The sequence below is a fragment of the Alnus glutinosa genome, chromosome 2, assembly GCF_958979055.1.
Source record: "Alnus glutinosa chromosome 2, dhAlnGlut1.1, whole genome shotgun sequence".
Lineage (NCBI taxonomy): Eukaryota > Viridiplantae > Streptophyta > Magnoliopsida > Fagales > Betulaceae > Alnus > Alnus glutinosa.
In genome coordinates this window covers 27,436,132-27,455,795 of record NC_084887.1, presented here as the reverse complement: position 1 = coordinate 27,455,795, position 19,664 = coordinate 27,436,132, and the positions used below count along the sequence as shown (strand labels likewise).

General features: G+C 36.5%; 4 protein-coding genes across 6 annotated transcripts; 2 read left to right on the top strand and 2 right to left on the bottom strand.

Moving 5' to 3' along the window:
* Window positions 1-650: 650 nt before the first annotated feature.
* On the bottom strand, window positions 651-1,524 carry LOC133859138 (uncharacterized). Its single transcript, XM_062294456.1, has one exon. It carries the CDS (start codon window positions 1,422-1,424, stop codon window positions 828-830), a length of 597 nt encoding a protein of 198 aa, XP_062150440.1. The 5' UTR covers window positions 1,425-1,524; the 3' UTR covers window positions 651-827.
* Window positions 1,525-3,695: 2,171 nt separating this feature from the next.
* On the top strand, window positions 3,696-8,213 carry LOC133859135 (protein LEAD-SENSITIVE 1). 3 transcript variants are annotated; one of them, XM_062294453.1, is made up of 3 exons: window positions 3,696-4,051; window positions 7,094-7,724; window positions 7,755-8,213. In XM_062294453.1, the coding sequence occupies exons 1-3, from the start codon at window positions 3,958-3,960 to the stop codon at window positions 8,056-8,058; spliced, it is 1,029 nt and encodes a 342-aa protein (XP_062150437.1). In that variant the 5' UTR covers window positions 3,696-3,957; the 3' UTR covers window positions 8,059-8,213. The 3 variants fall into 3 exon arrangements, with proteins under 3 accessions (XP_062150437.1, XP_062150438.1, XP_062150436.1); XM_062294454.1 differs by having other exon boundaries at window positions 3,697-4,051; window positions 7,932-8,213; XM_062294452.1 differs by having other exon boundaries at window positions 3,697-4,051; window positions 7,094-8,213.
* Window positions 8,214-9,498: 1,285 nt separating this feature from the next.
* Window positions 9,499-12,463, bottom strand: LOC133859139 (uncharacterized). The gene is made up of 2 exons (XM_062294457.1): window positions 12,165-12,463; window positions 9,499-9,769 (listed from the first exon to the last, which is right to left on the bottom strand). Exons 1-2 carry the CDS (start codon window positions 12,294-12,296, stop codon window positions 9,701-9,703), a joined length of 201 nt encoding a protein of 66 aa, XP_062150441.1. The 5' UTR covers window positions 12,297-12,463; the 3' UTR covers window positions 9,499-9,700.
* Window positions 12,464-12,809: 346 nt separating this feature from the next.
* Window positions 12,810-15,583, top strand: LOC133859137 (2-methylpropanoate--CoA ligase CCL4-like). The gene is made up of 2 exons (XM_062294455.1): window positions 12,810-12,867; window positions 13,578-15,583. Exon 2 carries the CDS (start codon window positions 13,661-13,663, stop codon window positions 15,311-15,313), a length of 1,653 nt encoding a protein of 550 aa, XP_062150439.1. The 5' UTR covers window positions 12,810-12,867; window positions 13,578-13,660; the 3' UTR covers window positions 15,314-15,583.
* Window positions 15,584-19,664: the final 4,081 nt, after the last annotated feature.

Here is a 19,664-nt window from a genome sequence, read left to right as displayed (position 1 = left end):
GAGTCTATCACATGGATAGATTATAAAAGGTGCTATGTAATGTTGAAACCATAATTTTTGTTCCATGACTCATTAATTGAGCCTAAAGGCTGTCTTTTGTCAGTTAAACAATATGGTTTAAAACTTTAAACGATTTCGCCAACAATCATATCTACTGTCAAAGCTTCTTGAAAAGCTTATGTTTCAAAAGCAAAAGTAATTAATGGGCGCATAAGTTTTGGAAAAGATAATTGTTAAATCTAAAAAAACAGCTTCCCTGGCCTAGGACTGAGAGAAAATAATCGATATCGGAGGTAATAATGCAAGATTAGAGTGGGTGGTTCACAAATTTCGGCAGGCACAAGAACTTGTATATTTGCAATCCGGAAACATGGAACATGTAGGCAAAAATAGCTCAACATCCGGAAGAAAAAGTAAAACATCAAAGTTATATGATCATAGTCTTAACATAGAAAGCGATTATCACGATCAAGGAGGAAAATAGCAAATTTGAAATTGGAGATCAAATCAACTACAAAATTATACCAGGAGGAACTTATCAAACTGATTCAATTATAGAATCATAACATTCATTAACATCATCAGAAATTTAAGAAATTGGGAGATAGATAAATAAATAAACCGCATTAAAAAAAAAACAAGGAACAAGATCACAGAGTAATAGATTATAGATCATATATAGGACAATTTTAAGCTGTAAACCGACAAATACAGACCACAAAAGTTACCACTTGTTCTTTTAATAATAATCCTTGACAATCCAAACTAGCGTCATAGGCTTCATCAACCCAAATTTTATTAAAGAGTAATCTACTTATATACCACTCTCATACCACTTGCTTGACCGGTTCAGGCGCAGAATCGACGGCCGGAATCTTCACGTATCCCATCTTCTTAGGGTTAACGTCGGCATCGTCTTCGTCTTCGTCGTCGTCGGAATAGGGAGAGCCATACTGGCTGTCGTAGAAGCGGTTGGAGAAGAGGGACCAGGCCAGGTACATGGTGGCGGCGGTGAGAGCCCCACAGCCGACGCCGAAGAGCAGAGCCACCACCACGCTCAGAATGTCCTTCGTGCGCTCCCGGAGCGAGCTGAAGTCGAAGTCGTAGGAGGACGACGGCAGGTACTTCTTCAACCCCGATGGCAACGACGCGTCGTTGCGCTCGATCTGCTCGCTCCGGGCCTCGTGGCGGGCCGGGAAGAGGAAGATCTCGGAGGGCAAGGACCGGTCGTGGACGGGCCTGGGGTTGAAACGGCTGATCTCGGTGACGACGGTGACGAAACCCGATGCGGAAGGGTTTTGCTTGAAGGAGAAGGAGTAGGAGGAGATGAGGAGCGTCTTGCAGGGCCTGGCGTTGGCTGAGACAGCCAGGACTGCGATGATCGCCAACTGGAGGAAGATGAGACGCTGAGTCAACGACGCCATCGCCGTGGATTGTGTCTTCGTTTTGCTTTTGCGAGGATCGAGAATGGGTGGAGGAATAGGTTTGGGTTAAAGGCACACGAATTTTGTATTGCTTGGTCTCTTTCTTGGGTCAGCGTCAAATTCAATGAAACTTTGGGATATTTGTAAATACATCACCCTATTATATCTTATTACTGTTTATGTCCCTGGAATATGGGCATTAAATATTGAGTAATATTACACGCTACACACCCGCCTCATTACTATCTTATTATGCTGATATAAAATTGTCATTTTTTATTTCTTATTTTTTATTTTTTATTTTTTATTTTGAGACTCATATTCAAAGAAAAGTCGCTTTTGTTTGGCTCCTGTTTTGTTATTTTAAAAGAAAGATATTAAAAATCACCTAAAACACGCTAATATCTTTGGAGGGAAGACGAAACCCCTCTCATATCTATTCCAACTCCAGTTTGTCCCTTTTCCTCTTTTCCAAAACACTCAGCCAATATAAGAGTGTACAATCGATTGCTGCTGTGGTTATTTTTTCATAATCACAACTACAACCGAAGTATTCGGTTATTCTCATTTAAATAACCGTAATCACAACTGAGTTTGCCAGTTGCAGTTATTGCCAACTACCGGTTATTCGATTATTAACTAGATAATCGGTTTTCATACATTGTTGATTTTTTGCAGTTTTTTTTTTTAATCCAATATCTAACCATTCTATATTCAATTCTAAATAGTAAATACTACTGGGTGTGCATAATTTCATTGATCATTCACCATTTATTCATCTCAATGAGCTCACAATCAAGTCCATAGATTAAAAATATAATGACAATTGTATCGTAATTAAAATATGATAACAATTCAAAAAAATATCAAATCTTCATATTAAAAAACTTAAAATGATTCATTTATTAAATTTAAAGGTTGAATTTGAGACTTATCTACAATATATATATATATACACACACACAGTTACCAGTTTCTTAAAACTTTATAATCGATAACCGCAATTGGGGCATGTGATTATTCAGTTATGGTTATTTTTTAGTTTTTCAATTATTCGGTTGTTAGCAGTTATTAGTGATTAATAACCGTCTTACTTGTGTACCCTTACTCCAAACTATGGCATCCCAAAACAAAGCCTTGTTAGCCAAGTTAGGTTGGAAAATCCTCAGTCAAGATAATCTCCTTTGGGCTTTGGTTAATGCTTTTAAAGCCAATTTGCCCAATGCCTTAGCAAAGCAGATCTGTGTTGAGGCCCAAACTCCTCAAAACATCTCGTGGCTCTGGAAGGGTATTCTTAGCACCAATAACATCATTGCTAAAATAGCCAGTTATGATGTGGTCAGATTTATGGTCCGTTTGGATTTATAATTTTAAAAAGTGCGATTTGAAAAAAGTGATTTTTAAAAACGCAGTTGAGCGTTTGGCAAAATCGCAGTTCAGCATTTAAAATTACAACTTAACCTTTAAAATTCTGCGTTTTCAAAAAAACACTATCTTACCTGCGATTTGAAAAAGCAGATTTTCTACGTTTTCAAATTGTAATTTTGAAAAACGCAGTTCCCAAATAATTTATGTTCTACGATTTAATTTAAAATCTCATTTATTGCCTATGAAATTGCAATCCCAAACGCACTCTTAATCAAAATATTTGGATCACACCTTGGAATCCTACTCTTTATGGCTTCAAACCCCTCCCAAAGTCAGCATTCATGAGCTCCTCTTTCATAATAGGTAGTCGGTGGTTATTAACCGCCTATCCTTACTTTTAAAACTGTTAATCACTTTATTCTAGGCGGTTAGTGATTATTTATAACTGCCTTCAAAAGCGGTTAAAACAATTAACGGTTACCGGTGCTTATGCTATTAAATACATGTATGCTATTAAATAAGAAAATTATCGATCTGTATTTCACTTTCCAAATTAATTCTTTTAAAAATAAGAAAATTATACAAGATCATTTCTATATTATAAATTAAGAAAACTTTATGCATTTTTGCCTTTTTTGTTATGCTATGAAGATCTTATTAACTCAGAAAAATATATATATATATATATATATATATATATTATTAACTCAGCAGTTATGATATTTTCTTATTTTAAAAATGAAAAACACTGAAATAAAAATCTTTAACCATAATAATTGTTAAGATTTTTAAGATATTGATAGATATATATATATATATATATATATATATATATATATATATATATATATATATATATATATATCGTTGTAATTAATTCAAAGTCCCCCAAACCATGCATTGTAATATTGTGCTGAAAGTGAGAGAAAATGGCAACGAGAGAGTCCCGTTGTAATATCCCAAATAGAAATATGGGCGATACGAGTGGTCGAATAAAGGAAAGAGTAAACTTCTAGGCGAAGGAAGCGATTGCTTTCAGGGGTTCGGTCTTCTTCCTTCGTCTCTCTCTCTCTCTCTCTCTCTCTCTCTCTCTGATTGATTGTTTCGCTCAGAAGTACAGTTGGATTTTGAGAGTTCCGGGAGAGGAGAGCAGAGATCAAAGAAAATGGGTCTGCTGTCGAACAAGATCGAGAGGGACAAACTGAAACCTGGGGATCACATCTACTCCTGGAGGCACGCCTATCTCTACTCCCACCACGGTCACACGCCTTCTTATTCTTCTATTATTTTGTTTTTGTATATATATTTTTTATTTATCAATCCTGCATTAGCTTCCTTGACAAATTGATGATGATAGGATCTGTGTTTTTTTTTTTTTTTTTTTCTGGGTTTTCTTATGCAAATTGTTGGATCACTTTTTGATTTCTGAATCGTCATGTTGGACTAAAATGTGACTTGGAATCTGGGATTTCCCTTTATTTTTATGGTAGTATGCTTTTCTGGTTCAATCAAGCTCTTCGAGTTTCCTGCTTCCAATTGGTGACAAATTGACAATGCTCATTTTCTCATAATTCTCCTTACTATAATTTGATGGAATTTGCTATTCTAAGTTCCAATTACGTTTCTGCCGACTCACTTCTCCAATCTTTCGGGAAAGAACAAAAAGACAACTTTTGCCGAATAAGGAATTACGTGGCTCCCATAGATTAGGAGCTACATTTTCAAGGTTTTATCTCTATTTTTTTTTTTTTTCACTTAGAAGTCATTTTATGTAATAAAATTGCAACTCTGTCAAGTAGAGGATGTTACCTAATAAGTTCATTCTTCTAACTGCTGCCACTTTTCTGTCTAAGGTTTTGAAAATAGCGAATTAAAATTATATGTTAATTATTTATTCTTTTACATGTAAATGATTCTGCTAAATATATTTAAAATGCTTTGGGTGTCCGTTTTTATTTTATTTTTTTAAATAATTTATTCTGGTTATGCAGAGAAATCTTTTTAGAGCTACCAAAGCATCTGCTGAAATTTTTTGAATTTGTATTCACATTTAAAAAAAAAAAAAAACTAAGTTCATCAGCTTGAACAATCTTTTCGAGTTGGATTCGATATCCTACAGAATTGAGTCTCTAGAGTAAGAGGGATTGACTTTAGTGTAGAGTAAGAGTTGCACATTTGATTTCTTCTTCTTTTGTTTTCGATGGTATGAGTTGATATTTTAAGAGTAAGAGTAAGAGTTGCACATTTGCTCTTGGAATTAACCTTAACATTGATATTTTAGTAGGATGATAGTTGAAGAATCGGGGCCAGTATTACAAGATAGGATGTTGAAACCCTAATTGATGCGCTTTCTAGTCATTATGGAGTTAAAGGGTTATCTGCTTTTGATAAAATGCTAGTCATTACGGCCCAATTCTTGTCTCTCTTCCCCATTTCTGTTAGTGTGGCAAATCGTATAAAGAAGCTTCAACGAGGCTTTTGATGGGGCGGGATAGGCGAAGAATTCAAATATCATATGGTCAGTTGGCCCAAGGTATGCTCTTCTATTTCTGAGGCAGGTTTGGAGATCGGAAACTTGAGGCTATTCAATAGGGCCCTTTTAGGGAAGTGGTTGTGGCGTTATGTGCATAAGAGGGAGGCATGGTGAAAAGTTGTTGTGGACACAAAATTTGGTAGTGCTTGGGGCAGATGGAGTTCTATTGATCTCCCTATGCCGCAAGGTGTGGGGCTTTGGAAGAATATTAGGATGGGGTGGAGATTGTTTTTTAGACATACCAGTTTTGAGATGGGTGATGGGTTTAAGATCAAATTTTGGGATGATGTGTGGTGCGGAGAGATGACCCTTAAGGAAGCTTTCCCGGATTTATATAACTTTACTCGTGTAAAGGATGTGTATGTTGTAGTTAATTTGGATTTCTCCAGTGGAATGTTAACTTTTTACCCATATGGCTCACGATTGGGAGGTGTATGTATTGGCTTCCTTCTACTTTGTTATATTCCCATAGAGGGAGAAGGGAAGGGAAAGACAAGCTTCAGTGGGCCTCTTCTTACAAAGGAAAGTTTGATGTTAGCTCTTTTTACAAGATCCTTGCTTGTAATTATGTTTTTCCTTTCCCTTTAAAGAGTATTTGGCGGACCAAAGTTCCTTTGAAAGTGTTTTTTTTTTTTTTTTCTTTGCTTGGTCGGCGTCTCTAGGAAAAATTCTTACCATGGACAATCTTAAAAAGAGGCATGTCATCGTAGTTGATAGGTGTTTTCGCAAACGGAATGGGGAGTCCGTGGATCATATTCTTCTCTATTGTGAGGTTTCATGTGCTCTATGGAATGCTATTTTCACTTTGGGATGCCCTGGGTTATGCCTAATCGAGTGGTTGATTTGTTTGCTTGTTGGTGGACGAATAGTCGTTCTCGGAGTGTTGTCGTGTGGAAGATGATGCCTTCTTGTCTTATGTGATGCTTGTAGAGGGAACGTAATGACATGAATTTCGAGAACCAAGAGAGGACGTCAGAGAAGCTCATATCCTCTTTTTTTTTTTCTTTTTTTTCTCTTTTTACTTGGACATCTACATTTTTAGCTCCCTTATTAGTGATTAGTTTTAATGGTTTTTTTTTTTTGTACTTTTTTCTTCTTCTGCTTGGGCATTCTCTTGTATACTTTCTCTGTGTGCTAGGATTGCGCGCCTCTACGCTTTTTGACATGCATTTCATTAGTTATAAAAACAAATGTTTGTGATACTCTTTTCTTGGAAATTATTTTCTACAGCAAGAATCCATTTGTAGTTTGCTTGATGTATTTATTTTATTTTATTTTATTTTTTTAAAAAAAAACATAAAAAAAAAGCTAGTAGTTCCAGGTAAAAAACAACTAGATATTTTCCGCCCTTCTTGAAGGTGCCTCATTGCAAAGTTAATATAGTGAGTGGATTAGAATACTCCATTGATCAGTTTCAGGAGTTATGACACATACAAGACTAGCTCCTTATATGTAGATTGTATGCTAACATTATAATTTTGTGTGAACTTTATAAGAACGGGAGTTATAATGGTTTGCTTGAACAATGCCCATTCTGCATTACAAGCAAAAATAATCCATATTAGCATAAGATGCAGATGGCAATCTAGGTAGTATAAAGATTGATGGTAAGTAGATACACTGACATCATAATTTTGTTTAGATCCTTTACATTTTACATCTTGACTTTTTTTTTTTCTTGGCATATTTTCTTGTGAAAAGTTCATTTTGTCAGAGATATAATAAGAATCTTAGTAATTTATTTTTAATATATGACCTACAACAACAGGGATATATGTCAGCGATGGAAATGTTATACACTTTACACGGGGTGGAGGCCAGGAAATTGGAACAGGAACCGTGCTAGACCGCATCCTTGTGAGCTCATCACCTGCGCATGCTGGGGATAATCCATGTCCAAAATGTGGTGATCAATCAAGGCTTGATGGAGTCATCTCTTCTTGTATAGATTGTTTTCTTTCAGGTGGAGAACTCTACCTCTTTGAATATGGTGTCACACCAGTTCTCTTTCTTGCCAAACCTCGTGGAGGTACCTGCACTCTTGCTGTGCCTGACCCACCGGAAGACGTTATTCACCGTGCTACGTATCTCCTCCAAAATGGCTTTGGTGTCTATCATATTTTCAAGAACAACTGCGAGGACTTTGCAATATATTGCAAAACAGGTTTGCTTGTGTTCACTAGCATCAGTGTGGGCCGGAGTGGGCAGGCAGCATCCTTTCTTGCTGCTTCTAGTGCTATCCTTTCTTCACCGCTTCGATTTCTTACTACCAGTTTTAGCGGTCTGGCCGCCGTAGGCTATGGCATGTATTGTATGAGCCGTTTGATCTCTGATATCGGAGTACGCCGTGATGTCAAAAAAGTTCCAGTGGAGAGACTTGTTTCCTGCTCTACCTCTGCCTCTACCTCTGTCTCTGTCTCTGCCTCTGCCTCTGCCTCTGCCTCTGCCTCTGAAGTACACAAGCCAGAAGCCGTGACTGAGATGCCAAAGGAGGAGGAAAAACCCGCCGCAGGCTATGGCATGTATTGTATCAGCCGTTTGATATCTGATATCGGAGTACGCCGTGATGTCAAAAAAGTTCCAATGGAGAGACTTGTTTCCTCTACCTCTGCCTCTGCTTTTGCCTCTGAAGTACACAAGCCAGAAGCCGTGACTGAGATGCCAAAGGAGGAGGAAAAACCTTTTGACATGGACAGGAATTCTGTGGGTTGCAAGGATGTTGTACCAATTTGATTATTGTAATTTATAGGGGACAACATAGGATTGTTTGCTTTTGCTTGCCATTGTTAAATGTAGTCATGCTAAGTATGTAAAACCATTTGATACACAATTGATATTTTTTTTATATCTAAGTTGCCACGTTGTGGATGTCATTTGTTTGGAAAGTATTTGAGGCTGTTTTTGTTTTCAGGTTAGAGCATTTTCAGCAGCTTTTCAACCATTTTTCTTAAATATAGGGAACAAATCTACCTTTTTGCTTCCCTTTCAAAAAACACTCCACATTAACTTCCCTTTATTTTTTCCTATATCATTAATATATATATATATATATATATATATATATATATTTTTACTTTAATTTTAATTTTTTTTAATTATTTTTTATATTATCTCTCAGTGTCTTCGTCAAGCAAGAATCCAAAATGCAAAAAACCCTCAATCCGCTCCATTTCCTTGATCCAGAAGAATTCACAAATCCCAGATGACACAAACAAAGATCAACCCCGCAGACAAAAACGTAACAAAACGATAGCAAACCCAAATTATTGAACACATAAATCAAAACCTCCAACAAAACCCACAAACAATTACCACCCCCCACTACTTACACATTCGTCAATCGCCATCAGAAACCCAGGCACCCACAAACATCCGCCCACCAAGAACCATGAAAGCCACACTCAAATCCATAAACCCATATAGGAAAACCTCCAAACAAACAACAAAAAGAGCGAAAGACACCCTGCCCTTTTGGGGACAACTCGTTCGACTTCAACCGTTTTACCATTGACTTTATGAAAGGTTTTGTAAAACAAAAATTTCTCAATCTATTGCTTCCTCTGAATCATAGGTAATGAACCCAAATACAACAATTTCTGTTCATAATGTTCTGATAATCTCTAGGAACAGCTTTTTTTGCAATCGAAAACCAAAAGAGCCTAGAAGAAAAGAGTTGAGCCCAGAAAAAGAGTACAGTACTGGCTGGACGAAGAAGAAGACGAGAGGAGAGAGAAGAGGTTGGACGAAGAAGACGGCTACCTGAAAAGACGTGAGAGGAGAGTTTTTTTTATGATTATAATAAAAGGATGGAAATGCTACATTACTTCCCAATGCATTGGGAAGCACTGTAGCACTCCCGAGAAACAGAAAAATATAGGAAAGCTGATGTGGGTAACTTTTTTGAATTTTTTCTTAAAATTTAGAGAACATAACCCTTATAGAAAAGCTGTTGTCTTACGTTATTTGTGTCTGAAAATGAATCATGCAGCGTTTCTGTGGCTTTCAGTTCAGTCAGTTGATGCAATTTTGTATTTGTTTCGTTCTTCCTTCTGTTCTTGGGAGTCACGTATACAACCATAACGTCTTGTGTCTGCCATCTCCAAGAAGATGCCCTATTTATATGCTTCTTATATCGACAAAGTCCATTACTGAACAATCATTACCCAAATATAATGAACAAACAAACACAGCTACTGATGCATCATTTCAGAAGCCTGAATCAACACAGATATAAAAATACAAATACATATACTCAATGGTCTCACATGGATTCCTTATGAACACACATACGAACTATGAAGTCACAAGAGTTGACAGAATCTCCCCTAATTGACGCTGATTAAAAAGATGTTCATACACCCAGAAACACCTCCAACTAATAAGGCAATACATCAGGTCCACCAGGATTCTTTACAAGGATCTGATTGTATTCAGGTCTTGAAGTCTGCAATTCATTTGATCAATTTTAATAACTTATCAAAAAACAAAGCAAGCGAGTTGGAGAAAGAAATAAACAAAAAATGCAGAAAACACAAGCTTTCACCAGGAATTCCATCAAACAAGAAATGTCTGTCATGAACTAAAACATCAAAAAAAAAAAAATAGAAGCAGTTTTGCAATGGCAAAACGAGGATTCTTAAACCCAGAAAGCCCTTATGAAGATATCCATATATGATCATTTTCTTCTTGAAGGACGGTTTGCGGAATGGAAATAAATCCAACAGTTCCACAGTATAGTCTGGCCCTGTCAATAAAACTAAACTAGATATTTCCTTGTTCTTTTCTATTAAAGATGACATCCCTTACACCCCATCCAAAAACAAGGTAAGAATAATAAGTTTATGTCCTTATATTACATAGATTTTTCTATTTTACAACACCAAGAATTCGGTAGATATAATTGAATTCTATTTAATTTTTTGCAACTGGAGAACTTCATTTTTTTGTAGAAGTCTGCAAGCATTTAGCTTAATAGTGAATCTTCCACTGGGGCTAACTAATCACAAACAGAATAGATGAATATCACTCAGGTTCCTGTTAATTTGAGGATCAAGAAGCATACGTGGAGGTATAATCATACACCATGGTTTAGAGTCGAGGGAAAAAGAGAATACTGGTTGAAAACAAGATGAGGACTCTTGATCAAAAGGTAAAAATTAGGGAATGAATTTGAAATACCATCTTCAACCTAATGACTTCAAATCCAGATATTAATATGGCCTCAACACACTAATGAATTTCACCAACTCAAAGAGGTTTGTACTTTCTAGGGGTGTAAACAGCACTATATGGGCGGATAGTACTCTTATTCTGAATCAACATCCACACTTTGTGAAATCCGCCTATAACCACACACATGGGTGGTTTTTTTGTACTAACCACTCGTGACATACGCTTTGCATTTTAGGCTTCTTTTGGGCTTTTTTTTTTAAAAAAAAAAATTTATAAAATTAATTTATATGACTCTCTTTTTTTTAATATCTTTTTGAACTTTTTTAGACGGACTTAATCCAATTTTTTAACTAAATACATCAATAAATTGTAGTATGAAAATACAGATTGAATTGTAAACATTGGCAAATATAAATATTTATAAACTGAATTTTAATCTGAAAAAAATGCATCTATTTATCAACTTTGGGCAATACAAGTAAATTGAAAAAAACTATAACACCTATAAACCTCTATGTTGTACACATGCAATTTAAATTTGTTAATAAAACCCACCAGTTGCCCTACTCATTTCCCTAAAACAACGTTGTTAGTTTAATAAAACAAAACTGTTTTTTTTTAATATGTATGGGTATGCGGATGAGGATATTATTCGCCTATGCCTACCCATATTCTGCTATCCGCTCGCATATGTGCGGATAGCGAATATAGTATCTGCCCGCCTGTAATTAGGAGTTGAAAATCCGCTAGTAACTCATGCGGATGGGCAGATAGTGGATGCGGAGCGATTTTTAACCGCCCACTTGTACACCCTCGTACTTTCCATACCTTATTAAAGCAGGTTGGATGAAATATTGGCCTTTCTGCTCATTCACAAATATCTCTCCTACAAGCCTACTCAACTTCTCTTCAGATTCAATCCATGAACTCTTGCCCCATGGGATATGTCTCCAACATAGTTCAGAGGTATGTAGTGAAGAGATTGTTTTCCTCTCCTTCATACTTTGACATTTTTGATTGAATATATATGAGTAAAGTACATCTTCCAATTGTATGAAGGAGAGGAAAACAATCTCTTCACTACATCTTCCACTTGTATATTTTATTGAACATGCTGCATATATGAGTAAAGTACCCTTGTCTAACATGCTTTTTAATCATACAGCAATGGAATGCTTGTTGAATATGCTTTTCTATATACAGGTATAAAATCAATTTATTTGTCTTAACACTTCATCTATCCTGTTACGCATTTAAACTTCTAAAGCCTCATATTGCAGCAAATTGATACATCACAATAAGGATGGATTTATAGTTCTTAAAAATCAAATGACACAATGTCTAACTATGTCTATTACTTAGAATGAAATCATGTATAACCAAAAAAAACTAAAAAAGCCTCAAGTCTCAGACGCCTATGCCTTACACATTACAAACCTTCGTCTTAATTTCTTAGTAATTATTTCCGTTCTTTTCCTTTTACTACGACTCATGCACTTCAAATTATCCATTTCTGCTTCACTCATTTCATGACCATGTGCTAAAAAAAATCGATCCAAATCGAGTAATTCCAAAGAGTAATATTATAGAATAATTTGATCTAATTCATCCAAGAACGATATAAAAAGTGCAAAGAACATTGAAGGGAGAGAGAGAGAGAGACTGACGAGATCTTTGAAGAGGACGAAAGCGATGATGAAGAAAAGAACGAAGAGGATCTCAAACTCTGCGAATCTTACGAATGCGAACACCGAATTCACCGCCCGAGTCGTCGCCGACTCCCTCTTGTTCCTCCCCATTCCCTAACCTAACCGATTCCGATTGCCAAGATATCAAAAAGTGAATCGAAGAAACGACAGCGCACTTGTTTTGCTGCTTCACGGACGAAAGCCTTCAATGTTCAAGCCTCTTTACTCTGGTCTTCGCCTCTCTCTGGAGCTTTGCTATAAACACCTAGAAATTCATTGCCTAATAAAGGTCAAAGTTGGCTACTTTCAAAATAGTCAAACTACAAGCGCACAGGTGCTCCTCTCCACATCTTATCATTTCCCTCTTTAATTATCTCCATTTTTTATTTTTTATTTTTTAATATAGGTCCATCATCCAGCCGTTCAAGTTCGTAAATCGTAAGTAACGTTGGTGGACATAAAAGAGGAAGAAGAAAGTATTGTGAAGATTGATGAAACCGGCCGGTTATTTTGAAGAAATGGGGCTCTTACATCTAACTGCTCTCTCATTAATTAATAGTTCGAACAATTTATAAATGATTCAACACACTCTCTCTCCCTCACTCGTTGATTTTCTGTTCCAATCTCTATAAATTTTTTGCTTCTCCGATGCCAAAGCCTACGGCCACGATTCACGATTTCGGTAAGAGATACGAAATGTTGTCACTCATGATGCAATTATTAATTTTATTTTTTTTACTTTTTTTTATTAAACAAAAAATTATAAAATCATGTAAATAAGATGAAGCCTAATTTTTTAAAAAAAATATATCAATAATTATGTTTTTAAATAGCAAAATATAATTTTTCTTTCCGTAAAGAGGATATAGATGTGATAAATAGATAGAAATAGTTCCGTTATTATTAATTTAAAGGCTATTTGAATTTATAATTTTAAAAAGTGTGATTTAAAAAAATAATTTTTTAATTTCAATTTTTTTTTTTTCAAATCAACTTTAGCTTTAAAATTTATATCATATTATTATTGAAAATTCATATGACAACACTTCTAAAAGCAATCACATTCTCCTTATTTTATTTATTTATTTTCTTTGTACTGAATTTTCTGGAATATGGGACGCAAGAGTTATTCATTTTCAATTTGCTGTTTATGGATGAAAAGAGGTTTTTTTCACGTAAGAATGTTAAAATATCTTGGGGACATAAATATAATTTTATATTACGACATCTAAAAAGACATAAATATAATTTTTTAATTATATATGCATTAATGCAATTTACACCAAGAAAACACCCTCAAGCATTCCTCTTTTTGGCAACCCATTTGTCCCGAAGATTCCGCAGACTTTTTTGTTTTATTATTATTATTATTATTTAATCTTATCTCCTCAGTGATCAGAAGCAAAGGTCCGGCTTGAGCTTCATCAGAAACCAACCACTCTTCTCCGACAAACATACACAGAAGCCAGGAAACGATGGAAGAGTTGAAACCAAGGCCAGCAAATTCATCACCTCTAACCCCACTAGGCTTCTTGGAAAGAGCCGCTACTGTGTATGGTGATTGCCCTTCTATTGTCTACAACACCACCACCTACACGTGGTCGCAGACCCACCGTCGATGCCTCCAGGTGGCCTCGTCGATCGCATCGCTCGGCATCAAGAGGGGCGATGTTGTGTCCGTTATGGCCCCCAACGTCCCCGCCATGTACGAGCTCCACTTCGCCGTACCCATGACCGGGGCCATCCTTAACAACATCAACGCGCGCCTCGACGCCCGCACCGTCTCCGTACTCCTGTGCCACAGCGAATCGAAGCTCATCTTCGTGGACCATCTCTCTCGCTCTCTTGTCCTGGAAGCCCTCTCTTTGTTGCCACCCAATACCCAACGCCCTCTGCTCGTCCTCATCACCGATCATGACCAAGACTCCTCATCAGCAGTTGAGTTTTGCTGCACCTACGAGAGCCTGGTGGAGAAAGGTGATCCTGAGTTCAGGTGGGAACTTCCGAGCAGCGAGTGGGACCCGATGGTGTTGAACTACACCTCCGGTACAACCTCTGCTCCGAAGGGGGTGGTTCACTGCCACAGGGGGATCTTCATCATCACCGTAAACTCTCTCATTGACTGGGGCGTCCGAGAGCGGCCGGTGTACTTGTGGACCCTACCAATGTTCCACGCTAACGGGTGGAGCTACCCGTGGGGCATAGCAGCCGTAGGTGGGACCAACATCTGCCTCCGTAAATTCGATGGACCCACGATCTTCAGCCTGATAAAAGAACACGGTGTCACTCACATGTGCGGAGCGCCTGTGGTGCTCAACATGCTAACAATCTCTCCCACAAACCAACCGCTCCAAAATCCGGTTCAGATCCTCACAGCCGGAGCTCCACCACCGGCCGCGGTGCTCTTTCGGACCGAGTCACTGGGTTTCGTGGTGAGTCACGGGTACGGGTTGACCGAAACGGCAGGACTGGTCGTGTCGTGCGCGTGGAAGCCACAGTGGAATCGGTTGCCAGCGAGTGAGAGGGCCAGGCTGAAGGCCAGGCAAGGAGTGAAGGCTATCGGTCTGACGGAAGTGGACGTGGTGGATGCCGAGTCAGGAGCGAGTGTGAAACGAGATGGGTCAACACTCGGTGAAATTGTACTGAGGGGTGGGTCGGTGACGCTGGGTTATTTCAAAGACCCCGAGGGGACGACCAAGTGCATGAAAGAGAATGGTTGGTTTTACACAGGGGACGTGGGAGTGATGCACCCAGATGGTTATTTGGAGATCAAAGATCGATCAAAGGACGTGATCATAAGCGGCGGAGAAAACTTGAGCAGTGTGGAAGTGGAGTCGGTTCTGTATACGCATCCGGCCGTTAACGAGGCGGCCGTGGTGGCTCGGCCTGATGAGTTCTGGGGCGAGACGCCTTGTGCGTTTGTGAGCTTGAGGGAAGAGGGGTCGACTCGGAATCCAACTGAGAAGGAGATTATGGAATTTTGTAGGGCTAAGTTGCCGCACTACATGGTGCCCAAGACGGTGGTCTTCAACGATGAACTGCCCAAGACGTCCACTGGGAAGATTCAGAAGTTTGTGCTCAGGGACATTGCCAGAGCCATGGGCTCGTCAAGGGCGAGTCGGATGTAGAGTGAATTGAAGGAGTTGAGTTGACTAGCCCGAGTTTAATAATTTGTTGAAATTGTTGGCCACCGGTGAAGCTGGCTTCTTTTTTCTTTTTCTTTTTTTTTGGAATTGAGTTACCATGCATGATGGGTGGTTCGTCTTTGTCAAAATGAGAAAGGCCATACTATATATCAATATAATACGATTAGCATGTGCATGTGCATGTGAATCAGTGAATGTATTGACAAAAGAGTATACGTAAATTTTTTTTATGAGTCCAATTGAATTATTGCATGGATCGGAAAACGATACGTACGGCATAAAAAGCGAATCTTGGAAGAAGATTATCGATCCGATCATTTCCTACAAATTAAACTGAACCATAAAATTATGAATTACGGCCGGGTTCCATCTTTTTTAATCAGAAAAAAATTATAAATTATTGGTTTTCGATCTCCTATATATCTCAAATTAATCTACGGTATTTGATTGATCGAGTAAAGAATTAGTCCAGTTCAGTTCGAGGAAGGTATTATTTAAGCCAAATCTGAATGAACCAAATTTAGCTTTTAAACTAATTAATTTTGTTACTAGCTAACTTTTTGGTTAAGAGTAATGTTTGGTTGTACACTCTCATCCCACTCCTATCCCACCTTTGTGTACTTGGACCAATAATGTGAGAGATAGTAGAGAGAGTATAGTGGGACCTTATTTTTTTAACAACATTATTGGTCCACGTAGACAAGAGTGGATGAAAGATGCGTCTTTTGAAATTTCCTTACAACTGACTGATTAGGTAGCATTATATAATTGGTTGTCATGCATGGTCATTGCCGTTTTAAAATGGTATTCCCTCTCTTACTGTAGTGGATACGCGTAAGCACTAGAAGATAATGAAAGTGATATATATTCAAGCTTATCAATATCAATACGTGGCAGACAGGGTAGGATACGTGTCAATTGTTAAGATTTTTGAGTTTCGAATCTTAATTTTATATATATATCTATAAATTTTTTAACACTATTTTCTTGTTAACCGGTTTTAAAGGGTTAGTTTTCGCTGTACTCTGTTATTAAATTATACAAATTTTGAGTATAAAACTCACCTTTAAAAACTGGTTTGTAAAAAAAAGGTGTCCAAGATCATATACATATGATTAACATTAGACTTAACCTATGTGAGATACAAGGATCTTAATATCAATCCTCCTACACAATCTTACGACTTTGTAGAATGACTTTTACTCCTATAGGAAATAGTACGCTTCAATTATTTTAAAGGCCCAACAAATAAAATTTTTAACAAAGAAAATGTTCTAAACTCAAGACCTTTGTTCTTATACCATGTTAAATCTGTTAAAAATAAAAATGAACACTGCCATCACCTAAAGTCCTCATCAAGTCAAAATCCTCCTGCAATTCATTCACGAGATAAGACTAATCTTATATACCACAAGTCTAAGATATATAATGCATGTTTATCTTAGACTTTTATCTTAGAGTTCTATACATGTAATTTTATAGAGTTATAATTCACATGCAATTGGTAGATACATATTGTATAGAAACACAATGCTGTAAATCAACTCTATACTACTTAGGCATTCAAGCCTAAAGCACTTATATATAATTTCTTTCATATATGGTATCAGAGCTATACTCTATATGCTAACACCAATTTTTGATCTTACAAGATTCGACCGTCTCTTAGTATTTGTGGCGTGATCCAACCATCCCTGGGTGTTTGTAGCTAGATTTGACTGTCCCAAGATATGACCTGTTTTGCAGGAAAGTCCGACCGCCCCTAATGGTTTACGACAAGATTCAAGCAAGTTTAAAAATAAATAAAAAAATCAAACTCAAGATTTCATCAATTTTCACCTTGAGTTTGAGGGGATGTTAGAGTATTCTACTAATAAGAAATTGTAGATTTAACCCAAAAGCTTAAACTAATAAGAAATTGTAGATTTAATCATTTTAAATTTTATTCTAACACCAATAGGGCTATTTTTTTGGCCAATTCCACTAATAACTAGCCATTTTGACCCTTGATAGGTATTTTTAGAGATCCCATCGACCATAGATACAACTTATCTTCCATTGTGGAAGACATAATTTTTTTTTCTTCCAATCCATGCATAAATACATGGAAATGTAATGTTATTAAGTTAGTTATCTAATAAAAATTATATCGCCTTATCAATAAGCTTTTGTGCCAGCAACGTACAAGGATAGAGATGGAATATAATTGTGCCTGCATCATGTGGATATATAGACATGCAAAAGGGGTGTATAATCATGTGGAATGAAATTATATATCTTCCGACTGTACATATATATTGCGATCGAAGATTTGGCTCCAATGAGAAGTTTATTGGACTTATTCATCAATGCATATCCACAGTTTCTTAATTTCTTCTTATTGCTGGATGGCAATCCTTATGGAAATTAAGTGAAATATATATATATATATATATATATATATATTATTCACCATTTTTGCAGAAGGACTAACAATTAAGGCTGATACTAACTAGAGAAGGGGAAAGAAGAGATTGTGAGCCCGTCTAGCTAGCTAGCCATCTCTCACTTGAAGTTCGGGGATCACACAACATGTTTTTTTTGTTTTTTTTTTGGGAATTATCAAAATACACATTCTATGTTTTCCTTCGTTTCCATTGAGCTCTTTACAAATTATTGCAGCTAGAAAATGGATGTACTAACACGCAACGGCTTTCGTATCAACGTGTTTGTTGCTCATTTCCGTTATAGTGTTAATTGTTAGAGTATGACCTACGGATCAGCCACTACAGTCTACAGGCTGCACCTTTCCTTCTCCAGCAAAGCCATGTAGCTGCCCATACGATTCACTCTATTCCATATCAAGAGATCACAGCTCTTCTCACAAGGAAACATAATTCCTTCTATTTATGTAATTTTATTACTATTAAAAAAAACCAAAAAAAATAAATGAAATGAGAGTGAATTGCCCAGCACACCCAGAAAATTTGGACTTTCTTAAAGAGAGGTTAGAGACAAGAGTACTGAATCAGTCGTGGAGCAATTATGGTGGGTTAAAAAAGGCACATGCAGTGATTGGAATCAGTGACAGTGACACATGCAAAAGCTCTACCTTCATCCTTCATATATATATATATATATATATATATATATATGCAACTTTCAAATTCCTAATCAAAGCATCATGACCATCGATCCCTCCTTAAAATGCTTGGGATTCTCTTTGCTGGAGGCCAATAATTCTACTCTACTTTTTTTTTTTTGTCAAAATTAGATTGGTTTGTTGCCTTTATTTAAAATTAGTCTTTTTTTTTTTTTTGTCCCAAATATCATAAGCTCAATCTCGTACTATTCTAGTATTCTTCATAAAGAGAAACGAAAATGACATGTTCTATTTATTTTATTTTATTTTATTTTTTTTAAAAAAAAAGTAAAAAGAAAGAAAAAAGAGTTTTGTTTTATAAGAAGTTGCATAGAACAATAGGAGTAGCTTTTGATAAGAAGAAGTCGTAGATTTTATTTTATTTTTTTTTAAATGGAAAAAAAAAAGAATTCACTCATTTTATCACGTTTTAACATGCATCAATGCATATCCACCATTTTATTGGACTTATTCATCAATGTATAATCATGTGGATATGCATTGATGAATAAGTAATATATATATATATATATATATATGAACGTCATAATTAAATGAGTAATGTTACATTTTATATCTATTTTATCATAGTCGTTTCACCCTATTGACATTGCATGAGCTGAATGTAAGTACGATTTTTTCTTTTTAAATAACCATTTAATTAACCTATATCACATCAGCTGGTGTAAAGATTAATATATTTTTTCTGATTACGTCACCTGCCCATAGATGCTAGTATTGAACAAAGTTAATTGGGACTTCAAATTCAAAATATAATTGTGTATGTTTCGTCCTGAAAAAGTAGCTCAATCGGCTAAGGATCACGTTTCATAAAGCAGAGATCATTATTTCGAATCTCCCCTGCTTTATTTGTCCAATTTAACATCCGAACTTAATGAAGGGGAAAAACTAACACTTAAACTAATTCAATTTAATAGGTGGTAATTTGGGGTGTCATTCTTTATTTAAACATTTTCTTAGGATTAGTAACGGCCCCGGCCGGTTAGGATTAGGTTTGTTAGCGAAATAACCTCAGAGACGCAAACGAATTACAAGAAGTTTGGAACGGTTTATAAATAAATCCAAATAAAACTCGTAACATTAATGCCGAAACATCAAGATCAACATTTAATGAAAATTCAAGTTAGAGTAAGAACATCATAAATAGTCATAAATTTTTCCTCCAAAAACATAATGAAACATAAATTAGCA

Bases quoted from the DNA above. Each gene is read 5' to 3' on its own strand.
- LOC133859137 (XM_062294455.1), top strand. From the start codon at position 13,661: ATGGAAGAGTTGAAACCAAGGCCAGCAAATTCATCACCTCTAACCCCA.
- LOC133859138 (XM_062294456.1), bottom strand. From the start codon at position 1,424: ATGGCGTCGTTGACTCAGCGTCTCATCTTCCTCCAGTTGGCGATCATC.
- LOC133859135 (XM_062294452.1), top strand. From the start codon at position 3,958: ATGGGTCTGCTGTCGAACAAGATCGAGAGGGACAAACTGAAACCTGGG. The intron at 4,052-7,093 runs GTCACACGCCTT...CTACAACAACAG, and splicing joins CTATCTCTACTCCCACCACG to GGATATATGTCAGCGATGGA.
- LOC133859139 (XM_062294457.1), bottom strand. From the start codon at position 12,296: ATGGGGAGGAACAAGAGGGAGTCGGCGACGACTCGGGCGGTGAATTCG. The intron at 9,770-12,164 runs GTCAGTCTCTCT...AATGAATTGCAG, and splicing joins TCGTCCTCTTCAAAGATCTC to ACTTCAAGACCTGAATACAA.